Source organism: Perca flavescens, chromosome 14 (assembly GCF_004354835.1).
Source record: "Perca flavescens isolate YP-PL-M2 chromosome 14, PFLA_1.0, whole genome shotgun sequence".
In the NCBI taxonomy this organism is placed as follows: Eukaryota; Metazoa; Chordata; class Actinopteri; order Perciformes; family Percidae; genus Perca; species Perca flavescens.
Window position 1 is genome coordinate 9,116,770 of NC_041344.1, and position 26,717 is coordinate 9,143,486.

Below are 26,717 nucleotides of genomic sequence, written 5' to 3' on the forward strand. Positions count from 1 at the left end.
TTACAATTGCATCACTGACTGTACCAGCAGAGTGAGAGCTGGCGTGGCAGTCGGTTGCTCTGTTGTCTAATCTGTGTCTGATATTTGTGTGTGTGTGTGTGTGTGTGTGTGTGTGTGTGTGTGTGTGTGTGTGTGTGTGTGTGTGTGTGTGTGTGTGTGTGTGTGTGTGTGTGTGTGTGTGTGTGTGTGTGTGTGTGTGTGTGTGTGTGTGTGTGTGTGTGTGTGTGTGTGTGTCATAACAATCGCTAACCACTTCAAGCTTCAGGGGACCAGAAGAGCCCCTTACACTCACACGGTAAGAGTCTTATGTAACACACAACTGAGGATCTGTGAGCACGTAAGAGTGTGTTTGCCAGAACCAGTATGTCTCGGGCTGTGCAATCATTACACCTGAACCACACCTGTCATACTGTAGTAGTAGTATGGCTGTGTATCCGCTCATTTACCGTGTGTGTGTGTGTGTGTGTGTTTTATAGGTTTACATCTGCAGGACATGTCTGTGCCCGGTGATGCAGTCATAATGTCCATCAGGGCACACATGGCATCCTTCCCATTTCAAGGTACTGTCTGTCTCACTCACACTCTCACACACACACACACACACACACACACACACACACACACACACACACACTGCATTTTCTACAGTGCATGGCATTGTACAAGTGATGTAAAATTATGTTTTTGCATGTTATTTCTATGTATTTCTATTTTTACATAATCTCCACATATATTGTTCTTTTTGTAGCCCCATTTTGAGTCAAACTCTTAATATGATTTTATTCAATTTAAAGGCATGTCTTCAAAACGATGCTCGGGGTCAGTTTAAGATGATGATGTGATGAGGAGAAAATCAAATATCACAATATTTTTGACCAAATACCTCAATATCAATATTGCGGCGCGATTGTAGGGTTGACAATTGGTGCTTTCAGAAAATATTTACACAATGAAATTTTAGATAAATAACCATCATTAATGTGAATTTAATGACTAAGTGGGTAAAGGCAAATAAAAGAACAGCTAGAACAGTATGCAGAACAAATCAGGAAAAGACAACACATGTCATTTCATGATATTACGATAACTAAAATGTAAGACTATATCTAGCCTCGTATATCAATATTGATATAATATCGATATATTGCCCAGCCCTAGTTTTAGATCTCTGGAACATTTCAGTTTACATTTTTATTGTTAATAGTTATTTGCAGCTGGGTTGAAAAGCTTGTTAAAAGGCTTTGCTTTTCTCTTGGTAACTGACGTATTATAGTACAATTATACTAAACTTTATAACTGGTGTTCCAACATTTATAAGTAGGACATTCACACTGTGGCATTTACAATCTGTGAGCTAAAGGTTAGAGCTTGTGACCCGCGTCCCCGACCGACTGGGAAAGTCTTGGCAGGGGAAATGAGCAAGTAACCCCCTCCACTGCATCGGTGAATACCACAGCGATCCCCTGAGCCAATCACTTAATCCCACAGCTGATCCAGTAGAGCTGCTCAGAGGGCTGTGGTTGTATTGGGAAGCCCTCACATCTGAATGCTTATGGCTGAACAACTTTGTCGTGCTGTGAAGGAGCCTCCATAGCTTTAAATGATATTGATAACAAATTGTGATACAAATTTGTAATAAAAAAAGCACAGTAGTGGCGTGGCTCAATGAATGGCAATGTTGGTCCAGCCACCAGACTGAAATACTTCAATAACTATTGAATGGAATGCTGTAACATTTTGTACTGATATTAGTGGTATCCAATGGATGAAACGTAATGACAAAGTGGTTATTGACAAAATGATTCCCTGGCTTATCTAAACTGTTAATGCCCAAAAATGACACTCAAAATAAAAGTGTGTGTGTGTGTGTGTGAGACAGACTGGACTCAGGTCTGCTAAGAAATCCTCAGATTGTCTGTGATTACACCTATTTGTCTCCAAAACAAACGGTGACAAAGCAGTTTTCCATTACATGTTTTCACATAGTTTAATCTGATGATTCATTCTGTTGCAGATAATTAACCGATAATCGGCTTCTACAAAATGACATGACTACTTTTAATTGTATACATCTTTTCCCTTTGGGTCTACTTTCATCTCCCTCCGCCCATTTACCCTGTTTACAATTTCCTCGATTTTGTTTTGTGTTCGCTAAATGATTAGGACGCCACGGTTACCTTACAGCTGTTGCTATGGCGACCATATCTCGGAAATGTATTTTTTCCTTTCTTTCCATTCTCCCCTTTTATGTCTGCTTTTCGCGCCAACCTTAAAATACCTTTTTTGTTTAACCTTCATGAAAAGATGTACTCAGCATGTCAGCTTGTTCTGTTTTTTTTCAACAGCACATTGGTTAAACTCTGCTGCACACACCTGGGTGCTGCCCACAACAACCAACTAAGGAGGAGAAAAGAAGACCCAGAGAAGGTGGAAAGGTGGGTGGTGGTGTGCAAAAAAAAAGAATTGGTATTCTGAGGTACTTCTACTTTGTCTTTTCTTTTTATGTTACTTTCTAATTCTACTCCACTATATTTCAGAGGGAAATATTGCACTTTTTACTCCACTACATTAATCTGACAGCTTTAGTTATTTTACAAATAAAGGTTCTTGCACACAAAACATGTAATTTATAAAATGTGATGTTTAATATAAATGAAACTACCCAACAATACTGTATATAGGCCTACAAGTACGGTTGAAATGATTAGCAGATTAAACACTTAATTGATTGACCTGTTTTGATTGTTTCCAGTTTCTGAAATGTCCGGATTTTTCTGCTTCGAGTACTTTTACTTTTATTTAAGTACATTTTCCCGATAATACTTATTTTTCTCGCTTCTTGCTGTATTTCATGCCACTACGCAAATGATCCATGAAGCTGCTACGTTACACTTTCCCTTTGCCTGTCTCCCACGCATTACTGACGCAGGATGAGTGAGTATTGACACATTTTTCCACAGCTCAGTTTTAGAATTTGCTTGATTGATGGTACACGCTGGAGGGATGACAAAGCAGTGCAGAAACCAGGCCATGCTTTAATTATGATAGAGGGGAACATTGATCCTATCTGAACACAAAGCAGAGGCAAACGATCATGCACTCTTACAGACGAGACTGCACACAATCGTCTCATGGGCATTCACAGACAAACATTTGCATAGCATCGCACACATGTTAACCGGATATTTATACACTTGATCACTGTCTCATTTGCTCACATGTGTTATGCAGTATTGTCTGCTTTCCCCCTTTGTTCACTTGCTCACTGTACACGGTTGAATCACCTTGGGGTGCACATGTGTGTGTGCATATGGCAGCTGCACAATATTCATAGCCTCCCACTCCATTTGAAGCCTCTAAAATAAGCAGTATAATTGTCTAATCTTCCACAGCAGGTGGTGCATACAGAAATAAAGCAAGTGAAGCCGCAGCCTTAGCTCAAACTATGAACATCGCATTGTTTCCATGTGTTTTCTGTAAATGCTGCTTTTTCTGTGGGCTTTAGCCACAGTGTTCATTCCCAAAATTAGCACTGTGTAAATCATCTTTATTCTAGTATAATGCCAGTGAAAGAAGCGGCTTAGGCCTTGTTTCTTGTCAGTAAATTCTCTTTTCTTTCTATTCCTCCTTTCTTTTCCATGTTGCTGCCTCTATTTCTGTAGCAAAAGCTCTTTTTATCAAACCAAAATTGAATCCTCTTTCTCCAACCCCAAAAAACTTTTCTCCATCTTCTCTAACCTCCTAGATTCCCCCAGTCCACCTCCTACCAACCCATTTTGTCAACTACTTTGTAAAAAAGATAGATGACATACGCTCTTCATTCTCCACCACACTTCCTGAAATCATCTTTCCATCCATCACATCCAGTACTCTTTCCTCTTTCACCACTCTATCTTCAAATCAAATTCTTACTTTGATTATCTCCGCCCACCCAACCACTTGCCTTCTTGATCCTATCCCTTCTCGCCTTCTCCAGTCTATTGCTCCTGACCTTCTTCCTTTCCTCGCCCATCCAATCAACATCTCCTTGTCAACTGTCTGTTTCCCCGACACTCTTAAAGAGGCAAGAGTGACCCCACTACTCAAAAAAAACAGCGCTCAACTCGTTTGAGGTAAATAACTACATACTCATCTCCCTTCTTCCATTTCTATCCAAAACTCTTGAGCGTGCCATTTATAATCAACTCTCTACCTATTATGGGATTAGTTTTGTGACTTTAATTGCAAGCAAAACTTCTCAAGTATCAAACAAAAAACACTAACTCAAGCAAATAAATTGTCACCTCAAAGGTAAAACTTAAAACTTGCAAACAAAACATTTGTGTAGTTGTAAACTATTGGTCTTTTATTTGTTTGATATGATGTCCTTTTGTTTACAGTTCCCTCTGCTTCTTTCTCAATGATCAGTCTTTTGCTCTCTCCATCACGTTTGCAGTCATGCTCCCAGCTTTCTCCTTTGCGCTCCCTGGGCTAAATTTACTAACACTAGCGCAGTTTGCGCTGCGTCTGTTTATGCGAGTTCGGTAATAGCGCACGCTATGCTTCCACATTTTCCGTAGTATTTATCAACCCTGACACCCATCAGGCAATCAGCGTCTTTCTCCGCCCACTATACCGTAAATTGCGCTGTAGCGAAGCGGTACTTGTGCTATGATATGGCTGAGTGCAGACTGCGATATTCCCACTGCTGATGCTATGACTGTTTGAAATGATCCTGCTGCCAATATTTGTAATGTAGCGAGGAGTTTAACAACTGCTGGAATGGAATGTGAACGCTGAGTGGGTGATTCAATGTCATCTTTGATTTCTTCCAGTAACTCTAATATTGCATGGCTGCTTGATCTGTAACGCTAAATGATGTTGTGTTCACTGACAAAGTGTGATTCTTGTGTTAAAAATATTTTCAGCCTCGCCTATGTCTTTGTTTTGCTCAAATTACTGTTGCCATTTCACCAGCGGCATAAAGGTCTATGAGGAAACTCGATTGCAGCTGGTTTAGACCTGCTTTTAAGAGGCGGAGAATTTCCCCCGCAGAATAGAGACGCACTCTTACTGACAGTCTTTGTAAATACCACGGAATATATAATTAGGCGCTTTGCGCTTATCCTCCCACCTTTTTCGGTGGAACTCCCACTTTCCCCATGACCCTCCCACGAACGCATATTGAAAGCGCAACTTGTCTCTTCTCGCTCATGTGGCAGACAATCTGCGGTTTTACCCAAGTGCGCCCTGTTTGTAAATAGCCCGCATCGGTTACGTCCGTCTTTGCGACCAAATAGCGCCTGGAAACAGGCGCAAACGGCTTGATAAATCTAGACCCCTGAGTTTTTGCTTGCGATTCTGACACAAATATCTCGCGTGGTTGGGTCTTACAGGGGGTGTGTCCCCATTGGCTAATGAGTGTTAAGGGAAATTTAAGGGAAAGTTTGAGTGACAGCTCAGGTAAACTAATGTTAGAGACTCAGAGTCTGGTCTGGAGGACACACAAGCCACTCCACAGCGGATTCCTACAAGATTAATAAAGTGTAAGTATTGATTATATATATATATATATATATATATATATATATATATATATATATGTATGTATGTATGTATGTATGTATGTATGTATGTATGTATGTATGTATGTATATATACATGTATGTATGTATGTGTATATATATATATATGTGTGTATATATATGTGTGTTTATGTATATATATATATATATATGTGTGTATATATATATATATATATATATATATATATATGTGTGTGTGTGTATATGTATATATATATATATATATATGTGTGTGTATGTATATATATATATATATATGTGTGTGTGTGTATGTATATATGTGTATGTATATATATATATATATATGATGTGAGCTGTGATAGAAAATTATAACAAAGTTTCTTACACAAATCAAATGGTAATAAAGTTCTTACTGATAACTGAGGCTTCCAAGGTTGTGTGATTTACAATTAAAATAACTTGCTTTTCAGTAGCCATTAGCAAATGTGTAGGCTTTAAAAACACTATGAACATTTTCCTTATGCTGACCTGCTTGCAAATGCAACAGAAGACATGTAATTAGAGTTAGGATAGCCAGTCTGTCATAACTAGGAAAGTACAGATGAGCATAAAACTATAAAGATGAACCAGTTAAGCAGTGCTAACACTGCATTTGTACTGTACAGTATGTGTCGACCTCTAGATATAATACATTATATTCACAGCTTCTACATTGTACAACTTAACCAATACCCTAGCATTGTGTATTATCAGGCCAATAGCAACCACAACAATTAGTAGTTAGCTGGATGATAATTTTTCCTAATAGACCATAATATAGCTACGTTACTAACCTAAGGTTACCTGGGAGAGCATCGTAGCTCTGCTCGGGTCCTGCAGGTCTCTACAGAGAGAAGACGATAATTAATACAGCTCCATTGAGTAAGGCCTCACGAAGAATACATGATTCCCATGGTAAATTAGCTCAGTAAGGTAGCCAGTGGCTACAAGTTTTAGATAACGTTAGCAGTATAGCTAACGTTAAATGCTAACTTAAAAAAGCTTTACTAGCTAGCTAGCTAGTAACTTAACACAACGAAACAACAAACGTATAGTAACCATGCTTGCAACGTAGATCACAGATAATATATATGATCAATACTTACACTTTATTAATCTTGTAGGAATCCGCTGTAGAGTGGCTTGTGTGTCCTCCAGACCAGACTCTCTGAGTTATGGTGCGTTCTTTTTGTCTTTTTGCTACGTCGTGCATCACACGTAGTAAACATTGTGGTTTTGTAACTTGTGCAGCTGAAATTGGCTAGAGACGCTCGGTTGCTATATGACAACAACGGCTTAAGCCGAGCCTTGAGCAGAAAGCAGAGCAGTAGCCGAACGTTAATGTTAATCAAAACGTAATTTTCATGTATCAAACTTTGAAATGTGTGTGTAATATGTCAATAACTGGGTAAATAGAATTCTAAATGTTACTAAAAATGTTACAAAAATCCATCTTTTCTCCGACTCGTAGTATTGTGTGACAAAAAGAACGCAACAACCCAGGGTTACTCGTTTTCCGACATGAATGTGACGTCACACTCGAGCTACTAGTCGCGATTACAAGACAAAAAGAATGCACCATTAGTTTACCTGCACTGAGGCTGAGCTGTTACTCAAACTTTCCCCTTAACAATAATTAGCCAATGGGGACGCACCTCTGTAAGACCCGCCCACGCGAAATATTTGTGTCAGAATCGCAAGCAAAAACTCAGGGAGCGCAAAGGAGAAAGCTGGGAGCATGCAAAAAAGCTGCAAACGTGATGGAGAGAGCAAAAGACTGATCATTGAGAAAGAAGCAGAGGGAACTGTAAACAAAAGGACATATCAAACAAATAAAAGACCAATAGTTTACAACTACACAAATGTTTTGTTTGCAAGTTTTAAGTTTTACCTTTTGAGGTGACAATTTTTTTGCTTGAGTTAGTGTTTTTTGTTTGATACTTGAGAAGTTTTGCTTGCAATTAAAGTCACAAAACTAATCCCATAACCTATCTCCATCAGTACAACCTTCTTGATCCCCACCAATCTGGCTTCAAGGCTGGCCACTCAACAGAAACTGCCCTCCTTGCTGTCACTGAGCAGCTTCACATCGCTGGAGCAACCTCTCTCTCTTCCGTCGTCATCCTTCTGGACCTTTCTGCTGCCTTTGACACAGTGAACCACCAGATCTTCAGTTCGACCCTCCAGGATCTGGGTGTCTCAGGCTCTGTGCTCTCTTTGCTCACATCTTACCTGAAAGACCAACCTACAGGGTAACTTGGAGAAGATCAATCTCAGAACCTTGCCCACTCAAAACTGGGGGTCCTCAGGGATCAGTCCTGGGTCCCCTCCTCTTTTCTCATTCACTCGCACGGCTTTTCTTATCACAGCTACGCAGATGACACCCAACTGATTCTCTCTTTTCCGGAGTCTGAAACGCAAGTAGCAGCACATATCTCGGCCTGTCTGACTGACATTTCTTATTGGATGTCCACACACCATCTGAAACTCAACATTGACAAGACTGAGCTCATTTTCCTTCCAGGGAAGTGCTCTCCTATACAGAACCTGACTATAACAATTGAAAACCTTCAAGGTTTAAAGCACTTAATTGGATGTTACTTTGGATTAAAGCGTCCGCTAAGTGACATGTAATGTTTTCTCTGATTATTTTGCTGTTCTCTAATCTTCTCTTCAGCCCTGCTCTTCTCTCTTTCTACTCTTAATTGTCAGCATGACCTCAAAAACAATCCAATGTTTTGTGCACTGCACTGCTGCTCACATCTGTTTGACATTTACTGCCATACTAATGCAGGCTATATCCTGCGTTTGGAGAATAGTCTGTATGCGGCAGTCCTTTCCCCTGATGCTGTTCATGATGCAGATGTGCACAGAAAAGCTGCTGTTGGAACAGCTGCTGCCAACTAAACAAAGATCCAGAAATAGATGCTTAGTTTCATCTGATTGAAGAGTAATGATCTCCACAATTATAATGTGATAACATTTTTTACATTCATTAGAACACATCTCTAGGCTAATGTTACGTCCCTAATCCGTCTAGGGGTCAAAGGACGCAAACAATATAAAATAATAACCCAGGAGAGAAACAAAGGATATCCGGCAACGCTTTCAACAAGAACTTAATAGATTTATTGTACAAACGAAACACAAAACGATCTTCAAATAGAAGATGAATCACAACCAAAAAAATTAGAACACCACACAGACAACACAGCAAAACAAGGCACATAACACTAAGACAAAGTAACTTTTACAACCTTAGAATTGGCATAATGATAGCTTCCAAACTAATGTCCGTTATCTGTCTCATATGTATACAGTACATGCATCTTTTTGTGACTGTCAAGCTGGATTATCAACTGAGTAGTCTATATCCACGATGTTCCACTTCCGGGATTGCTCCTGTGCAGCCGGAAATTCCGCCAGATGCATGTCTTTTTGGCCAATGTCCATTTCCTTCCGCTGTCTTTGTGTTGGAATTTTAAACTCCGGTGGATTTCTGAGGACTATGGTTAACTGCTCCTCATATCTCTGCAGGGTAAATCCAGACAGCTAGCTAGACTATCTGTCCAATCTGAGATTTCTCTAGCACGACTAAAACAACTTTTGAACGTACACGTTACACCAAAACAAGTTCCTTCACAAGACTATTTTGCAGCGGCACAGGGGCTCCGTGCGGAGCTTAGCACTGCCTATGACAGTTGTGATTGGTTTAAAGAAATGCCAATAAACCAGAGCACGATTTCCCCCATGCCGGGAATGCTGTGTGGACAAGCCAGACCCTCCTCCGCGGCGCTGTGGAGGAAGGTCTGACAAAGCGAGACTATCAATAAGAGCTTTATTTTTTTATCTTTATTTTGAGTTTATACTGTGTTTAAATGGTGAATATTGTATAATATAAATAAAGTTGTGTTTAATCAAATTACCAAAAACTAAAACAATTATACGTATTCCAGCATAGGAGTATTGGTTGCACTGGATTTAATGTGAACTTGGGGGTGACCGCGTATATTGCACAGAGGACAGTAGGTGGGAGGTCAATAAGCCCAACATCTCTCTTTTTTTTTTTTTATGCCTGCCATGTTTATGCCTTAGGCTACATATAAATAGATTTTATATTTTATTATTTTCCCTTTAGATAAGCGATTCAGTTTAACAAAGGCCTTTACTTATATTCATGTTTTTCTCTCTTGCATTAATAGTTCTGATGAAATAATAAAATCATTATTTGATTTCCTTGTTTCCAAACAGTATTTATCGCCCTAAAAACTGGGATGATGGGTTACAAGCGTATTTAACCGATATTAAAACGCAGCAACAGTCTCTTTGAACCATAGACTCACACATCCGCGGATTGACAACTAGGGAACCCTGCGTGCTGCGGCAGCCTGGGCACAGCCGCGGAGGGAGACGTCATCCGAAAAAGAAACCTGCTGTGCGGATCTACTTTCCGCTGGCATCATTTGCGCCTTTACAGAGAGAAGGCTGGTGAAGTATCACCAACGGCTGCATATGATTTTAACATTGTGTGCCGAAAAAAAATCAACCCTTTTGATTTGCATCTGAACTGGGTGCAGCTTTGCCGAAATTTTGCCTTGCCACGTTACCATATGCCAGTTTCTCTTTAAAAATTGTGTTTTAGGGTATTATCTCAGCTAGTTAATTGATTTGTGTCAGTAGAGCAATAAGTTAGCTATCCTATCTACTAAAGGGAGACCGTTATCTCCTGTTATCACTCGACTGTTCCTTTCACGTCTACCCTCCTTAAAGCCAACTATCCTTGTTGAATCAAGCCTAAAAGCGTTTCTTCTGAGGAGGAGACCCGACTAACTGCACCGAAATGGGGGTAAGAGCTATAGCTACATCTCTTCTTAATTTATTTACCTACTACGTTGTAAAATGTCGGTTCTGTTAAAACCTTTACGGTCTGGTAACGGTCGCTGAGTGTGTCGGTTAAAGAAAGGGTTAAAGTGTATGAAGGCACGGTCATGATGTTAGAACGACATTGGTGGGTTTGTTAACGTTATGTGGCAAACTGCTTTAACCTTATTGCTGCATGAATTATCGTTCTGTCAAACGGGTCTAACGTGAATTGCTCTCGGGATGTCATAGCAGCAAGTGTCTGCCATTAACGTCATTTAACTTACCGAATCTATGCGTTATAATGTATTGCTAACGACTAAGCTTGTCGTGTAATAGAGGGGAAGTTTGTTGCCCGAACATGGCGTCTTTATTCTAAAGAATATGCATCAGATTTGTGAATCAATCCGCTGCAAAAAAAAAGCGTCCAGTCGGTGCGACAGAACCGGTGCAGGGTGGTTACGCGTTACAGTGACAGTTCTCAGTCATCTTTTTACTGCTCTCACCCAAATAACAAATATGTCACTGTTTCTACCACCCATGGGGAACCCCACAATGAAGTTGATCAATCAAATAGCCATGCCCACCTGTAAAATCTGATCCATGTTCCTCAGTAGATGAGAAGCAGTGGAGTGCACTTCCATAAGGGAAAAAAAAATTAACATTTGACATCCACATTGTTTGGTTTACTGATCAATTTCACCAAATCAGAGAACTGGCCCAGTGTGACAGTGTTTTTTTTACTAGAAATAAGGGATTTAAAGTTTTCTAACAAGCATTTAGCGGCGCAAAGATGTGCCGCTCCATGCACCGGTTTCAAAAATCGAGATTACACCGACCGAACATCTGGCACCAGGAGCTGGACCCGCTGTAGACGATCGAGGAAATTCACAGCTCCTAAATACACGATTAGTCCGACTGCATGATGACACAGGCGAGTCCAGCCAGACTTTAAATCGTGTGTGAATAATATATGTGAAACGCTCAATTACGCACAGGAATATGTAACCAACTGATTGTGAAAACTGCAGCCCCGACTGCAGAATATCATGCCATTTCATTTCTTTTTAAATTGCATGTGTGTTGTTATTTATTCCTAATAAAAGAGAGCTAATGGAAAGTCCTGAATTTGTAATATTATTTGGAAATAATGAAGTGGAAGTGGGTGGGGGGCTGGGAATCAAAACCATGAATTGTCTATGGCTATGATTTTTTTTTTTCTTTCTCCTAATTGTTTTATTATGCATTTCCATTCAAACGTTACATAATGCCAGGGTGCATCGCGTCGCTGTCATTGACGCTGCTGGGCTTGTTGAGGATGTAGAGGCAGCTTGGGTCTGGGTACCAAATGGGCACAGACAAGTGCGTCAAAATGGTTCCACTCTGGTCTATGGTGAGGGATGGGTGGGTCCCAAAGGAAGGTGCTCTCCACAAGGGTAGACACAGCCAACACGTCCACCGTCTGTTCCCCCCCCACAAAAACATTGATCTGTCAGGTCATGAGGGACATCTTGTTCCAGCCACTAAATTTAGACTCCCTCATGATGTCATTCCTATACTAAAAAAAAGTCCCTGTTACATTCCTGTAGTGTTATTATAAGGCATTATCCAGTAGTGAGGTATTACAACCCTATATTGCTTTATTACATTTCATAATCTCCTACAGCATGCTGTATTGTCACAAGGCAGGAGTATTTTCATTATAGCATCAAGTTTTTTTTTTTTTTTTTTTTTTAAAGATAATTTTTTTGGGCATTTTAGGCCTTTAATTATAGGACAGCTGAAGAAGTGAAAGGGGAGAAAGAGGGGGAATGACATGCAGCAAAGGTCCGCAGGCCGGAATCGAACCCGGGTCCGCTGCGTCGAGGTGTAAACCTCTACACATGGCCGCCGCTCTACCAACTGAGCTATCTGGGCACCATAGCATCAAGTTTTGTTATGGTATGTGGAGCCTATAAAATGATGTGAACATGAACTAGGATAACTGTAGCTCCGTTTCCTCAGTTGCCATGGTATCATTGTCCATCTCTGCTAATGAGGGACATGAATGGGCATTAACGCAGAGTCGTGGAAAAGGTGACGCGCTGTCACCGTTTGTGATGCTGTCCACTAGCTAGATCGCCGGAGGAGAAAACCGCGCACAACTCTGACATGAATGTGCCAAAGAGATGAGGACAGGGTGCTTGCGTGCGTGGGGGGTAGAATGAGAGGAGATTTGGATAAATTGTGATGGGTGGTTGTGGAGGGGGTGAGGGGGGGATCTGTGCCAGTGAATTGACATGAGCTGTTGCTGCAGCGATCAGGTTGGTGGGTGAAAGAACGGATGGCAGAGATGAAACGAAGGTCAGCCACCTGTAGGCCTTACTGGGAGGTCCTGTTTAGAGGGAAAACTGACCAAAATCCAGTGATTGACACTGATGATGGAGTTAGAGAGAGGGTGAGACAGAAAGTGATGCCTTTGTGGTGAGTCACCTTGAGAAGGGTGAATACTGGGAAAGATGGAGAAGCGGAGGAATGCCACAAAGAGATGCTGGCATGTTGTTTAGGTTTGCTGCAGTGACGACACAGAGGAAGGAGCAATGGTGGAGCTTCAGGAGAAAAAAATGGATAGATTTAACACTGAGATACAGAAGGAGAACAGGAGATATACAAGGATGAATGCATCCGCCGGTATCCCACAATGCACTTGGTGCGGAAGCTTCAGGAGGAGATGCAATCAGGATTGTGTGTGTGTGTGTGTGTGTGTGTGTTTAATCCATACATGATAAAGCTGATGCACCATACAGTATCTCTCAACATTATGAGAGCACAAATTCAGATACCAGAGAATATGTGACTATCCTTCGTGCACTGGAAATACATCTCAATATTAAACAACTGTAAAAAGTCTAACCGCTGTGGCCATCTACAAAAAAACAACATTTCCGGATTGCATTATGTACTACTTATGTATTAGGCTACTTATTAATGTAAGTTGTTCCATTAGTGAAGCTGGTTGTAGTTTTATTGGGTTGTTGTTTTAGGCCATGCAAATGTCCTGCGGCAAATGAATGAGCATCACTGTTGGGATCAACTTTCACTTTTTCCAGTGCGTATTGCATATTTAATGTGCAGTTCCTAATAATGAGTCTTTTTTTTTCTCCAGCTGTTTCATCATAGGTTGGTTGTAAGAGCTTTTTATTTCACAAAACATGTTGAATTTTAAATGTAAGCCCACTACTGAATCAGTTGAGATGTAACATGGTAACAAATATTATATCAATGACTTATGGCGCTGATTAAAGCAGCCAGATCAATTTTGATTTCCAGACAATTTCTGTGTTGCACTCCAGGCAAGTCTGTACATTATGATTGGCCAGTTTATTTTGTTACTAAACTGTAAACGTGTGAATACTTGTACTGTGGGTTCTCCTACTGCCCACTGACTTTACAACTTGATTAGAGAGTAAAAAGGCTTCTGGCTCTAGTCTTTAGAATAGTTAAGATAAAAAAAAGAGAGATTCACTGGGGCTTTAAGTAAATGGTGCCGTTAATGCTCCATCGTTATTAGCACTAGTCAGATTGTAAAGCATTTCTCAAGTACAAAGACAATTCAAAATGCATCATATAAGAATGCATTAAAATGACACATTTAAATTCATGCATGCAGGCAGAAAGCAGATACACACTTGGTAATCTTATTGCTATGTGACTAAAGGGATGGGGCTGGTTTCCAGAGACTGGAATAATGGCCTACTAAACTTATGGTGTCACAGAGTGTAGTCCACTCAGCCACGCTCAGCTATCATGTTAGATATCACTACATACTGTCATTGTAGTTGTAAGGTACTGCAATGCACAGCTCTTTATTACGTATGTGATTGTATACCACCATATACTGCATGTTGTTTTGGTCATGGACTGTCTGTTTTATAATGGTTTCAGTTTGTCAATACTTCATCAATACTTACTGACTCTCAACCTCATGTCCGTAACTAGTGTGTGTGTGTGTGTGTGTGTGTGTGTGTGTGTGTGTGTGTGTGTGTGTGTGTGTGTGTGTGTGTGTGTGTGTGTGTGTGTGTGTGTGTGTGTGTGTGTGTGTGTGAGAAATAGTATGGATACCACTGCAAATCACTGATCAGGGTTTTCCAATGCCACTGATGCCTTCTGTTTGTGATTCAGTACATTGTGCATTTATCTTGAAATGCACTGTGAGGTCACTTTGACATCACTTCCGGTTTGCGGAGGTACTTAAGTGCCAAGGCCAACTAGTAGTTTCCCATGCCTTCTGCAACAACACCACACAGAAATGACAGGCAGGATAAGTGAGTGGGAATACACTGCCCACTGAACAGTTGCTCTGCATGAACATTACAGCAATATTACATAATATACCTTCATAATTAATAATTAAAAAAATTCCAATCTACACACACACACACACACACACACACACACACACCCTCCACTGTTGATTTCAATTATTTAGATAGGCCCAGCAGATTGGATGTTGCCTGGAAACCTCACATCCCCCATCTATCAACCCATTGGAAGTAGACGCTGTTAACCTGATTCTGTCAAACAACTGGCCATTTTCTGTCACATTCTCAGACATTCCCGCATTGCCGAAGGTGACACACTGCTGTGTGGTTGGGAACAGCACCAAATCTGTGGTGTCCGTGCCGTCCAGTCTTCCACTGTTATTTTACAGAATCAAATCAAAAACTAATCAAACTGATGGCTTATCCCACTGTGGATGTGATCTGCATTTGTCACTGGAAACACATGTACTGAGTTAAAACACCGTGTCATCATCATGAGTGAGCCTCAGAGACTGTCTCCTCGTGATTATACCTTGATGAGTAGAAGGGAGCAGAGAAACAGATGGGCAGTCAGGAGGGAGGAGAATGTAAACAAAGTGGGAGGGTGAGGGGAGGGATACATGATGGAAGACCTGTGTGTGTGTGTGTGTGTGTGTGTGTGTGTGTGTGTGTGTGTGTGTGTGTGTGTGTGTGTGTGTGTGTGTGTGTGTGTGTGTGTCCATCAGTATTTTCTAGGTCGGCCAGTCCACTGATCTGTGTATTAATCCATTTCTTTGTGTGTGTGTGTGTGTGTGGTTAAGATGATCCACTTTGGCACCATTGGAACTCCACTGGAGGCAGCGTACACTAGCGAGATCTTCCATTCGGAAAAAAACAAATCAGAGCTACAATTTTGACATTTTGGTCACTGGAACATTGTTAAATGTAGTTGAAAAATAACCTAACTACCACATGTTGAACATGGCTTATGCTGGATGATTTAGTGCCAGCTGGTGGATATTTTACCAAGGTCTTATAGTATGGAGCGGTGTCTGTCAGAGTTTACATTTGCTTGGTTGTAAATAATCATATAGGCAGATACCAGCACTGCAAACAGGCAACAATACAGCAATCCGTTGCTTTCATGTAAATTGGCCAATAACATAATAAACTAAATTGAAATTATGGATGTGAATTACAACATCTATGTCTTAGAGATACTGATCTTCATAATTGATGTCCCATTTTCTCATTACAGCTCATTTTAAGGCCCTTTCCCACAGTAACTGATATGATCACCATACAGCTCAACGTATCCGTTTCCTGATCTTTACCTTTTAATTAACGTTATGGGTTCATGAATTGTGGTTAATACTGAAACCCTTCATTTAATTCATACTCAAACTAGGATGCACATATCCAAATGTCCGTGTTTGATGTCTGAGATTTGGCCAGCGATTTCTGCAGATTAAAACATGGCTTATCCAGCCTTCCTCAGATCTGTGGTGCTCTGTGCCTGCAGGCCAGGCTGCATACAGAATACCAGCAGCTTGACTAAAAATGTTCAGCATGTACAATCTGTCTTTTAGTTCAGCACTGAACATCTGGATGTTGCTGAGACCACTTCAGGTTTTTCAGCCTGTAACTAGACTAAGAACAGGCGGTACTTGAGCAACAGAGGGAATATATGCAGGGAAATAGCATCTATGTTAATTTAGTTTGATAATTTAGTTTGATCATAGTCTATATATCGAAGACGTTTCATTTACGGGATAGTTCCGGTGCCACCGGAGGTCCCGCCAGATGTCCCTCGCCTCTGCTTTCCGTGTACTACATATTGTACATCATTTATGGAATTCAATGCATAGAAAAATTGAAGTCTCATGAAACAAAATGCCAGGAGGATGGTGTAGCGTCCTAAAATAGGCAATATTCTTGCCCTTGTTTGGTTCACTTAAGGCTTTGAAAGTCAAAATATTTCTGTTAAATGAAAATTGGTGGAGGAAAATATTGCCCTTGATAATTAGGAGTTAATTTTCTTCATTTCACCCTGCTCATATTTTTTTTCATCAAGTGATCAAATATTGATGTGGGCCTGTATATGTGATCGTGAAGAGGTTGAAAAAGCCACGTATTCAGCCTCGAGCAGTAGAAAATGTTGGAATGTCGCAACTTCTGTCTGGCTTGCTGCCAGTCTCCAGGTGTAGGAAAAAGACTGAACAAATCTAACTGTAATAATACGAATTGGGTGTTTACTGTATTTGCCAATGTGCATTTAGGCAAATAGGCTTCTTTGTAGTGCTTCTGTGACTTCCTACATCACAAGATGCTGCAGCACCGAAGGGTCTGTTTATGCACTGGAGTATTTGGCCTTGGCGCCTCTACAGTCATCATCCTGAATGAATGTGTGCACACATGAGCACGAGGAGAGGGAAAACTGTAGCAAACGTGCTGATGCATTTTTGATGCATGCAATAATTGTATAGATGTATGTATGTTTTGATGTGCAGTTTTCAATAGTCAAATTGTGGTTCATAAAAGACAGGTCCAAGGCACTTTCCTTGCAAAAAGTTGAAGAGGCTTTATTTAGATGGCTATTTTATATTGAAAGTGCATTAAAAATAAAGCTGGGTAACAAACCGCTTTCTTCAGGGTGTCAAAAATGTTAGTTTTTGCCTTTACATCATTAAGTTAACATTGTGGCAGTGAAAGCAGTTATAAGTGTATGGAGTTTTTGGAATAACAATCAGCACTGGAATCTGGCAGTTTATAGCCAATGATCCTAAGTCATTAAGTTTTAGACACTAAAGGAACTAGATTCGATGGGGGCATTAAACAAACCTACTAAAAATTCCACTTTAAAGTGATGGTTCGGAGTAATTTCACCCTAGGGTCCTTTGCACCATGACCTCGAGCCAAACACATCTATTTAGTGCCAAAGAAATACTGAAGCTGTTTCAACATTGTAAATAAGTTAATGATATAGGGAGAGAGAGAGAGAGAAAGAGAGAGAGAATCAGTGGGTTAATCTGTCAGCGTAGTAAACACAGAGAGAGAGAGAGAGAGAGCGAGAGAGAGAATTATCAGTGGGTTAATCTGTCAGCGTAGTAAACAGCAGTAATCTGATGGCCTGCTGGATGCCGCTGCCCGGGGAACCTCCTGCACCTCCTAACAGATGGCAAAAAATACACATACACACACACACACACACACACACACACACAGGGCAGGGAAATTACACACAGAAAAACACCAGCGTGGAAAAATGCTTTGTTTTGTTGTCAGGCAGAAAACAACTGTGTGTACAACTGCACAGATAGAATAAAAGTCATACTCACTGAAGAACATAGCCTGTATAGCCTGAACACGCAAATACTGCTGTCTCTCCCACTGTTGCTTAGCATTTTTTCTTGTTATTACAATCTTTGATGACAGCCTTAAAATGTAATATTCACACATCACAAGGTTGCATGTGGGAGTCGGTCAACTTTAATGTCTAGTTTAAAGTCTGTGGTCAGCCATTTTAAATGTGCAATAAGACAGTGAGCAATATTTACACCAACAAAACATGGCAGGTTCACACAAACAGCCAACAAAATGTACAGCTTTCACCAAAATGAAATTCACCCCAAAATTCACTAACATCGTATGCTTTAGTAAAAGAAATTATCCTGTGACTGAAGCATATAATGGTTGTATTGTCTAATTATCCTTTAATCACACTACAACCAAAACAATCCTTTTGCCAATTAATTTGGACTATTAATGGTTACATTGGTAATGGGACAGTGCACATGTTAAAGATGCAGTAGGTAAGACCTATAAAACTAACTTTCTGTCATATTTGCTGAAACTGACCCAATGTTCCAGTAGAACTACGTGAAGCAGGTAATTAAAAAAAAAAATCTGGCTCCTCTGTCACCACCTACAGCCTGTAGTGTGATTTGCAAAAATCCACAGCTCCCTGTTCAGATGCACCAATCAGGGTCAATCACTCCTCATGCACACGCATTCATTCTCCCTTGTGGGGGTAGGGGCTTAGAAGACCGTTTGGGCTTTAGCAGAAAGGGGGGAGGGACTGAGAAGTTCTCAATGTTCAAATTCTTTGGCTAAATCCTGGATCTTCACAATCCTACCTACAGCACCTTTTAAGTATAAAACAGCATTTAGATAATTATATAACCTTAAAACTTAACTAGAAATGAGTCTGTAATTCTGAAATGTTTATAGCGATCTAAGGCAGATGTAGAAAAGCTCAAGGTATACTATCTCTGTGTACTATGTATGCAGGGTTTTTCCTGCCTAGAGCAATTTTAGGTGCCCCAGAAAGAGGTTTTAGCCAGCCCCAAAGGAAAATCACCAGCACCAAAATGACAAGAATTTAGATTTTTATATATATATATATATATATATATATATATATATATATATATATATATATATATATATATATATATATATATATATATATATATATATAAATATAAATATAAAATAAAAATCTGGGCGCCTGGGTAGCTCACCTTTGTAGAGCGTGTGCCCATATGTAAAGGTTTACTCCTCGACGCAGCGGCCGCAGGTTCAACTCCGACCTGCAGCCCTTTGCTCCATGTCATTCCCTCTCTCTCTGTCCCCTTTCATGTCTTCATCTGTCCTATAAAATTAAAGGCCTAAAATGCCCCAAAAAATAATCTTAAAAAAAAAAAATAATAATTAAAATCCTCTCCTAAATGTGTTTAGAGCATTAAGCAAACAACCGTTAAACAAGCAGAACATAAACTTAAATATGAGCGCTAATCTCAGTTTTATCTCCAGAGTCGGGCTGTACCGGACTCTCCCGCTGATTTATTGAAATATATTATTTACTCAGCATGATATACATTTTTGTTTATCAGATTGTCAGAAATAACAGGAAAATGCATAGATTTCTGCATTTACTTAAGTGGGCTGATCATGCCCAAAGGCCCATTCTCAGCCAGGAAAACCCCTGTGTGTACTGTGTCAGTAATACAGACACACAGCTCACAACAGCGCAAACACACAGCGACAGAGGTGTGAACGGGCTGCACACCGTGCGCGCTGTTATTGGCTCGGGATAACACACCCACGTGGGGGCCCAAAGACTATGGTTGACACCCAGAAACGTCCCAAACACAGCAAAATAAGAAAATAGCAAAAATACAGGCAGAGGACAGGGTCTTCCACACACTTAGTATTGTTAGTCTATACATGTTTTTTTAGGTAAGTTTGAGGGATTAATTAAGAAACCAACGCAATGGAAAAATTCAATGCTTTTATTGTACAAAGAAAATGACAGAACTGGCAGTATACCTCCTTTTAGAGACCTGATATTTAATATCAATAAAAGATTAGTCTATCCCCAGGTTAATTTCATTCTAACGCTTACATTAATCATTGAAAAACTATTTCACATGTGCACACACTCTAATGCCAAATCAATCATGCACACAGAGCTGTATGGAGGAAAGAGGATGTAAAACAAACGCGGCGGCCTGTTTGTTTGGCTGTCAACAAGCCCACACCCTGATAGCTTTTTTTAATCCAGTGAGAAATGACGTTAAACAGCATCAAACATCCATCAAATCAGCGTGAAACTTCTCAGCGTAGACTAATCCACGTAAGAGCTTTCCCAAAATAAGTCTGCTCTCCCATGCACGGTAACACACAATATGAATCCCATGTTCACACTTGTATTACTGTTGGAGGATAGTGAGCATCTGCCTGATGAACAAATGTCAAAGTCACAATGCATTCCCAGTAGTAAGTAGTCGCATATTTCGCTCCACACCATTAAAAAAAAATAAAAAATCAAATAAAAATACTTCTGGGAAATGTCGGCTGAGCTAAGACTCAAAGTCAGATTCAATATAACTTCACAAGGTTAAGCAGGCTATTTAAATTCAGAAAATGAGTGAGTTCGATTTCCTCTAGCAATGAATTAATTTAATCACCCATACTTCTAAAAAATATTTCTAATTTGCATCTGCAGCCATCAGTGGTTTGGTGGCTGAACCATGACGTTTAGATCTCGCCTACAGGTTCCTTTCCTGGGCTATAATTGATTTTCTTGCTGTTCTTTTCGCTTCAGTTTTGTTGTTGCCTGTCTGAAGGAAATCATTTTTTATAGTGTTTCACACTGGACCTTCAGCCCCTCCCCCCCTCAAAAAAAAACAAAAAAAAACTAAAACAATGATTGCTAGATCAGGTGTGTTGCCTTTCATTCCAAAGACTCATCCCCTGTTTGTGTTCAGACGGATCTCATGAAGTGGCGTATGTATGACACGGCAATTCGTATGCCATTATTGGCGTGTTAAGACGCATACTCGCTTTTTAGCGTGTTTATCAACGCCGCTTGGCCTTCATTGACTTACATTACCTTGCGATTGCGTGTGAATTTACACCGTAGCGAGTAGTATGAAAGGGCGAAAATCTGCGTAGAAACTCAACCGTCGCTTTCTTCTTTTCCTAAACCCAACCTCGTTGCTCTTTTCCTAAACCCAACCCGTCCACTCTATATGGCGCTCAAAATGCGTACAGATAACACGCCACTTGGCTTAAGAAAGTGGGGCGTTTACGCAAAGTCATGATATCACGTTGTTGTGTTAATCATAACAAAACAACCACTGAGTTCTTTAAACAACCGCTTTGTGGCATTGCATTAGCTTTGGTTGAATCGTGGAAGAATGTTTTTTTTTTAGATGTAATGCAAATTCTGTATTTTTTTTTCCATTATAATATCCACATACAATAGCGAATTATATTGTTGGTTGGTTTTAGATTTTCCTGAAGTGGGTCTTTATCACAGCAGACATTTTGACTTTTCATAGTAGGAAAACACAGGTGTTACTTATAACGTTTACGGTCACGTTCGTCCTATTCGAGTGTCTTAGCACCTTAGTAAGTGTTGGATTTAGAAGTGTGTGTGACAAATAATGACGTCAAAACAACCAATGAAAATTAGCACTTTTGAGCTAACTCTGGAACATTAACATTGTTTCAATGTTGATTAATGCTCACTGTCCCCTTTCAAAAATAAAGAAATTGAAATTGAAACACTCTCCACACAGGAATATTCACACCATGCCTTTCATTCTGCCGTTTTCCTGTTTGCGGGGAGCTGGCTGACATTTTAATTCTTTGCTAGTAACCCTTAGGATGTTCATCCTGGATGGTGCATTCTGGGTAACAGGGTGATTCGAGAAAAAAGGCTTAAATCCCCAAGGAGGATTTAAGCAAGTGAGGGCTACAAACAAGCCACACCACTACTGTATGAGTACTTGAAAACATATTTTGGATAGAGAATGGCTTTGTTAGAGCAAAGTAGCTTCACCCTCATAATGCTGAAGGCTTTTCAAAGGAAATGAAGTCTAGGCTCGTCACCCAACAAGTCTCTAGAATTATATTTGATCTGATATTTCTAGAGCTTTGCAGTATTACCTTTTTATTTATCATTTCAATAGCCCAAATGCACAGTTCTCTGCATGTTTTGGACTGAAGAAACTAAGAAAATTAGAAATGGCTTTCACACACACACACACACACACACACACACACACACTAATGTAGACACAGGCGATTGTGAATATCCCATGATGCACGTTACAGTAACTGACAGATTTATTCTCCTATCCTGGGCCCTTTTTCTTTGTCTACCTTCTGGCACTTTTTTTTTCTACTTTTATTTTTTGCTTCATCTCACTGTCTGACTGTCTCACTGACTGCTTTTATGTTTCCTCCTCCTCTCAGGCACAGCAGCAGCCTCTGCAGTCTGGACCACAGTAGCTTAAATAGCGCTGGTATAAATTGCAGTTTAAGTGGAGCTCTTAAGACTTTCCTGTGCTCTAATGATGCCAGATCTAATCAGGAAGTTTTGAGTTCCCATTCTCGCACTAGGGGATTACATCTAAGTTTGGATTCCAATCTAAATGTTTTGACTGAGTCTTAATGTGGAAGAAAAATGGGAGTTGGCAGCCAAGCATGTTCTTAAAATTGTTTGTGGTATTGTAATCCTAAGTGTTTTAGGTGTTTATAATACACCAATGGTTATTCAATTCCATTTTATTTATTTTTTAGTGTCAAATTGGTACACTTTGTTATAAGTGTTATTGCAACTACAAGTTTGACAATGAAGGTTTCCTTTGGCCGTCTTTGCTAAGACTTTGGATTGTCTTGGTGTAAAGTAGTGTGTACTAATCGTTGAACATGTCCTCTTGTGATGCTGTGAGAATAAGGATTCGCGCATCAGCTGTTGAAAAAGTAATATGACAGGACCCAACTCAAAGGATCTTGCTTTTGTGTGTCACAGTATGGCCGGTCGGACAGCTACCGCGTGGCCACCACGCAGGACAAGGAGGAGAAGAAGGAGTCGCCCAAGAAGAAGGGAGGCAAGGACCTGGATGACCTCAAGAAGGAAGTTCCCATAGTAAGTGCACCGCTTCCTGCAGTACTTCCTGTGACCTCACTGCTTGCTGTAATTCGTCACATAATATTGTATAGCTATATGCATATTTTTAGTACCAGATTGGGGGGCACACAAGCACCCGAAAGAATTAACAAAAGCGTTGAAATCCCAGCTGAGTAGTGAGGAGTTTATAGATGGTGTATCCTGGCTTCACTCCAGCTGCGATCCAACTTCAATCTCATCTCCCTGTTTAAAAAAAGGAGATGACAGATTTGTGGTATTCTGTAGCATCTGGTAAACAGCAGTGGTACAGTACAGTGGTGTTTAAGGTAATATGCCAGAGCAATTTAATCCTGTTGTGGAAGGATTTGATCCTGTACGGGGCAGAAAGCCAAACCCTCAGGATATCCCCGGTTATAAAACTATATGAGCTGGGTCAAAGTATCATTTATCAATCTTTTTTTTTTTTTTTTTTTTTGTTAAACACAGAAAATAAGTTTTCTCAACCAAGGACCCTCGGGACAGTATGTTGGGTTCTATCTTAAACAAGTCATTTGCATTGATTTCCTTCTTTGAATTAAGCCACACCACACCAACATCTTGCCTTAAAATTTGTATTCTTTGAAACATTTGACATTGCTCGATGGTATCCATACATTCCATGCTTACTTCGTGTAGACTATGCTTTGGATTTTTTATGATAACTGAAATTTGCTTTGCATTGTGATTCTTTATAGACTGAACACAAAATGTCTGTTGAGGAGGTTTGCCGGAAATACAGCACTGATATCGTCCAGGTAAGTCGTTCACTTAATTGGAATTTGCTTTGGATAAAAGCGTCTGCTAAATGACATGTAATGTAATGTTCACTTCTGGCAAAAATGCCACTTTTACACCATCAGTTTAACTTAATATATAGTTGTTTCTGTCCTGATCTAACACAGTGCTGATGATTCAGCAATTATTCAATTTTACTTCCCAGTAGGGATGTGACGAGATCTCGTTGTACAAGATCTCGCGAGATTAAAACGTGACGAGATTTCTCGTCGAGGTGAAAAGTTGTCTCGTGAGGCGATGTGATGTCAGCGTGATGGAGCGTGGAAATTACAATTGAAGATCCCCCTGCCACTTTTAAATCATTTGTGTGGCAACATTTTGGTTTTCCTGCGGAAATAATAAACGTCGAAAAAGAGTGACAGACAAGACGAACACAATATGTAAACATTGTAAGAAAAAAATGCCGTATACCGCGGCTAACACGAGCACTATGAGCTGTGGTGGTGCTGTAAGTGTTTTTGCATAGTCTCATAATCTCGCGAGATCTTGTACCCAATCTCGTGATGTGTCTCGTCTCGTGGAGTAAGCGTCTCGTCACACCCCTACTTCCCAGACACCCCAGTCAGTACACCTCTATAAAACAAAAGTATGTCCCATTCACAACACTTTCTTTCTGTCCCCCCTCTTTTCTGCCTTCTTCCTCTGCCCTTCCTTTCCTGCTTCCTTTCTACACTCTCTATAACTCCAATCTCTCCACTGCTCTCTTCCCTCTGCAAATCCATACCTCCTTTAATCCGTCTTGCATATTTTTCCTGTACATCCCCTCTGCCGCTCTCAGGGTTTGACCAATGCCAAGGCAACAGAGTACCTGGCCAGGGATGGCCCTAACGCCCTGACTCCACCCCCCACCACCCCAGAGTGGGTCAAGTTCTGTCGCCAGCTGTTCGGTGGCTTCTCCATCCTGCTGTGGATCGGTGCCATCCTCTGCTTCCTGGCCTACGCCATCCAGGCTGCCACAGAGGACGAGCCCGCTGGGGATAACGTAAGTGGGCCCGTAGTAGAGATGGATGGGTGATAGTAGGATGAATTCTTAGTCCATTCTTAGTTTGTGCAGTACCTGTGAGACCCCAGATATCAAAAACCACCAGAGGGGGTAAGCATGTATAGAAAAGTGTGTGTGTGTGTGTGTGTGTGTGTGTGTGTGTGTGTGTGTGTGTGTGTGTGTGTGTGTGTGTGTGTGTGTGTGTGTGTGTGTGTGTGTGTGTGTGTGTGTGTCCAGCACATGACTCAAAAAGCGATCCATTTAGTCACTCCTCCTCAGGGATGTGGCTGTGTCATTGATAAAGGTTGTGTCAGCCGTTTGTCTGAATCATGCCAACCGATCCGTCTTTATTGTGACAGTCGCCATCTGTTAGTATCCATTTGGGGCCCCACCACAGGGAGCGTGTGGCTCCTGATGTTAGTAATGGCAGGGTAAGGACGTTCACGTGTCAGCACTGTTTCATGTCGGGTCAGAGCGCAGAGTAGAGCCGGGGACTGCAGCTAAGCGGCACCGACGCACACACAGCGTGAAAGGACAAAATACTTGGTTTGGACAACAGGGGAGGACTCGGGGTAAAACAACAGTGACGACTCAGCATGAGTAACCGATACTGTATCACACCCTCAGAATATAAATTCACACTCTTGATAGTAGGGTTGCACAATTAATCGCAATTGAATCAAACTCGCAATATGGACTAGTGCAATATCCAAATTGCAGGGGGGCACAATATTTGTTAAAGGCAAAATATGTGTCAAACTACAAATCGTATCGTACAGACTAAAGAAAATGTCTTGTGTTTTGAATAGATCCTCGCTAAAATCACACTATAATCATTTTAATTTTTTTTTAATTTTAATATTTTTCTATGAAAATGAGAATAACGATACAAAAATTATCATTCCCTCTAATATCGTGAATCATATCGCAATATCAGTCAAAATTAGACAATTCAGACAATTAGATATTTTCCTCCTATCGTGCAGCCCTATCTGATAGCCGGTTACAGTTATGTCCGATGGTACAGCACATAGATGGAGTGCTGTATGGGAGGATTATTTAAAAGATAGGATTTAGACCTTCTAATGATGATCTATTAAAACATGAGGCGACAGCAAGGAGATGGACTAGTGGGTCATAAGCGATGATTGAGAGGGATTACGTTAGTATTAGTCTATACCTTGATTTTAGGAAAATCCTACATATTATACCTTTTTTATTATTAACAGAAGACTCAACTTCCTGAAATATCTCCTTTACCTCTCGCACTTCAGTGAGACATGCGGATGATTTTTCAACTTATTCTCTCCGTCTGTGTCCCTTTCCTGGTCTTCCTTTACACTTTTGTGATACATATTTAGATGGAGGTGAAGTCAATTAATTTCTTTCTTCCTTCTCTTCGTAGTTGTATCTGGGCATCGTGCTGTCAGCTGTCGTCATCATCACTGGCTGCTTCTCCTACTTCCAGGAAGCTAAGAGCTCCAAGATCATGGAGTCCTTTAAGAACATGGTCCCTCAGGTACTGGACACTCAATAGTTCAACCAGGATATTGTGATGGGGTTTTTTGTGATAATTGTTGCAAAGGAGGGCGTTTTACAAAAAAGTGCAAGTTTAAGCTTTCAGATGGATTTTACAAGAGGGTGGAAGCACTAAGGAGATCCAAAAGAACCTGAAAACGTCTTTGTAGATGGTGCTGAAATAACACATTTTCCAGTTCCTTATAGCATCCTTTTGTGATAATGCTGAGCAAAAAAAAAGAGTTTTATGGTCA

The 26,717-nt window shown here is 40.5% G+C and overlaps 1 protein-coding gene and 1 long non-coding RNA gene across 2 annotated transcripts in view; both read left to right on the forward strand.

The window, feature by feature from the left end:
• The first annotated feature begins 211 nt into the window (after nt 1–211).
• LOC114568250 (uncharacterized) lies at nt 212–2,429 on the forward strand. The gene is made up of 3 exons (XR_003694260.1): nt 212–295; nt 477–560; nt 2,346–2,429. It is a non-coding gene; the product is annotated as an uncharacterized LOC114568250 (long non-coding RNA).
• Nucleotides 2,430–10,055: 7,626 nt separating this feature from the next.
• The window catches only part of atp1a3a (ATPase Na+/K+ transporting subunit alpha 3a), a 33,852-nt gene continuing 17,190 nt past the window's right edge, over nt 10,056–26,717 (forward strand). Inside the window, exons 1-5 of the mRNA XM_028597725.1 lie at nt 10,056–10,410; nt 23,031–23,147; nt 23,864–23,923; nt 24,742–24,945; nt 26,351–26,464. Coding sequence (XP_028453526.1) covers nt 10,405–10,410; nt 23,031–23,147; nt 23,864–23,923; nt 24,742–24,945; nt 26,351–26,464 — 501 coding nt within the window. The 5' untranslated portion in view covers nt 10,056–10,404. The remainder of the gene's footprint in view (nt 10,411–23,030; nt 23,148–23,863; nt 23,924–24,741; nt 24,946–26,350; nt 26,465–26,717) is intronic.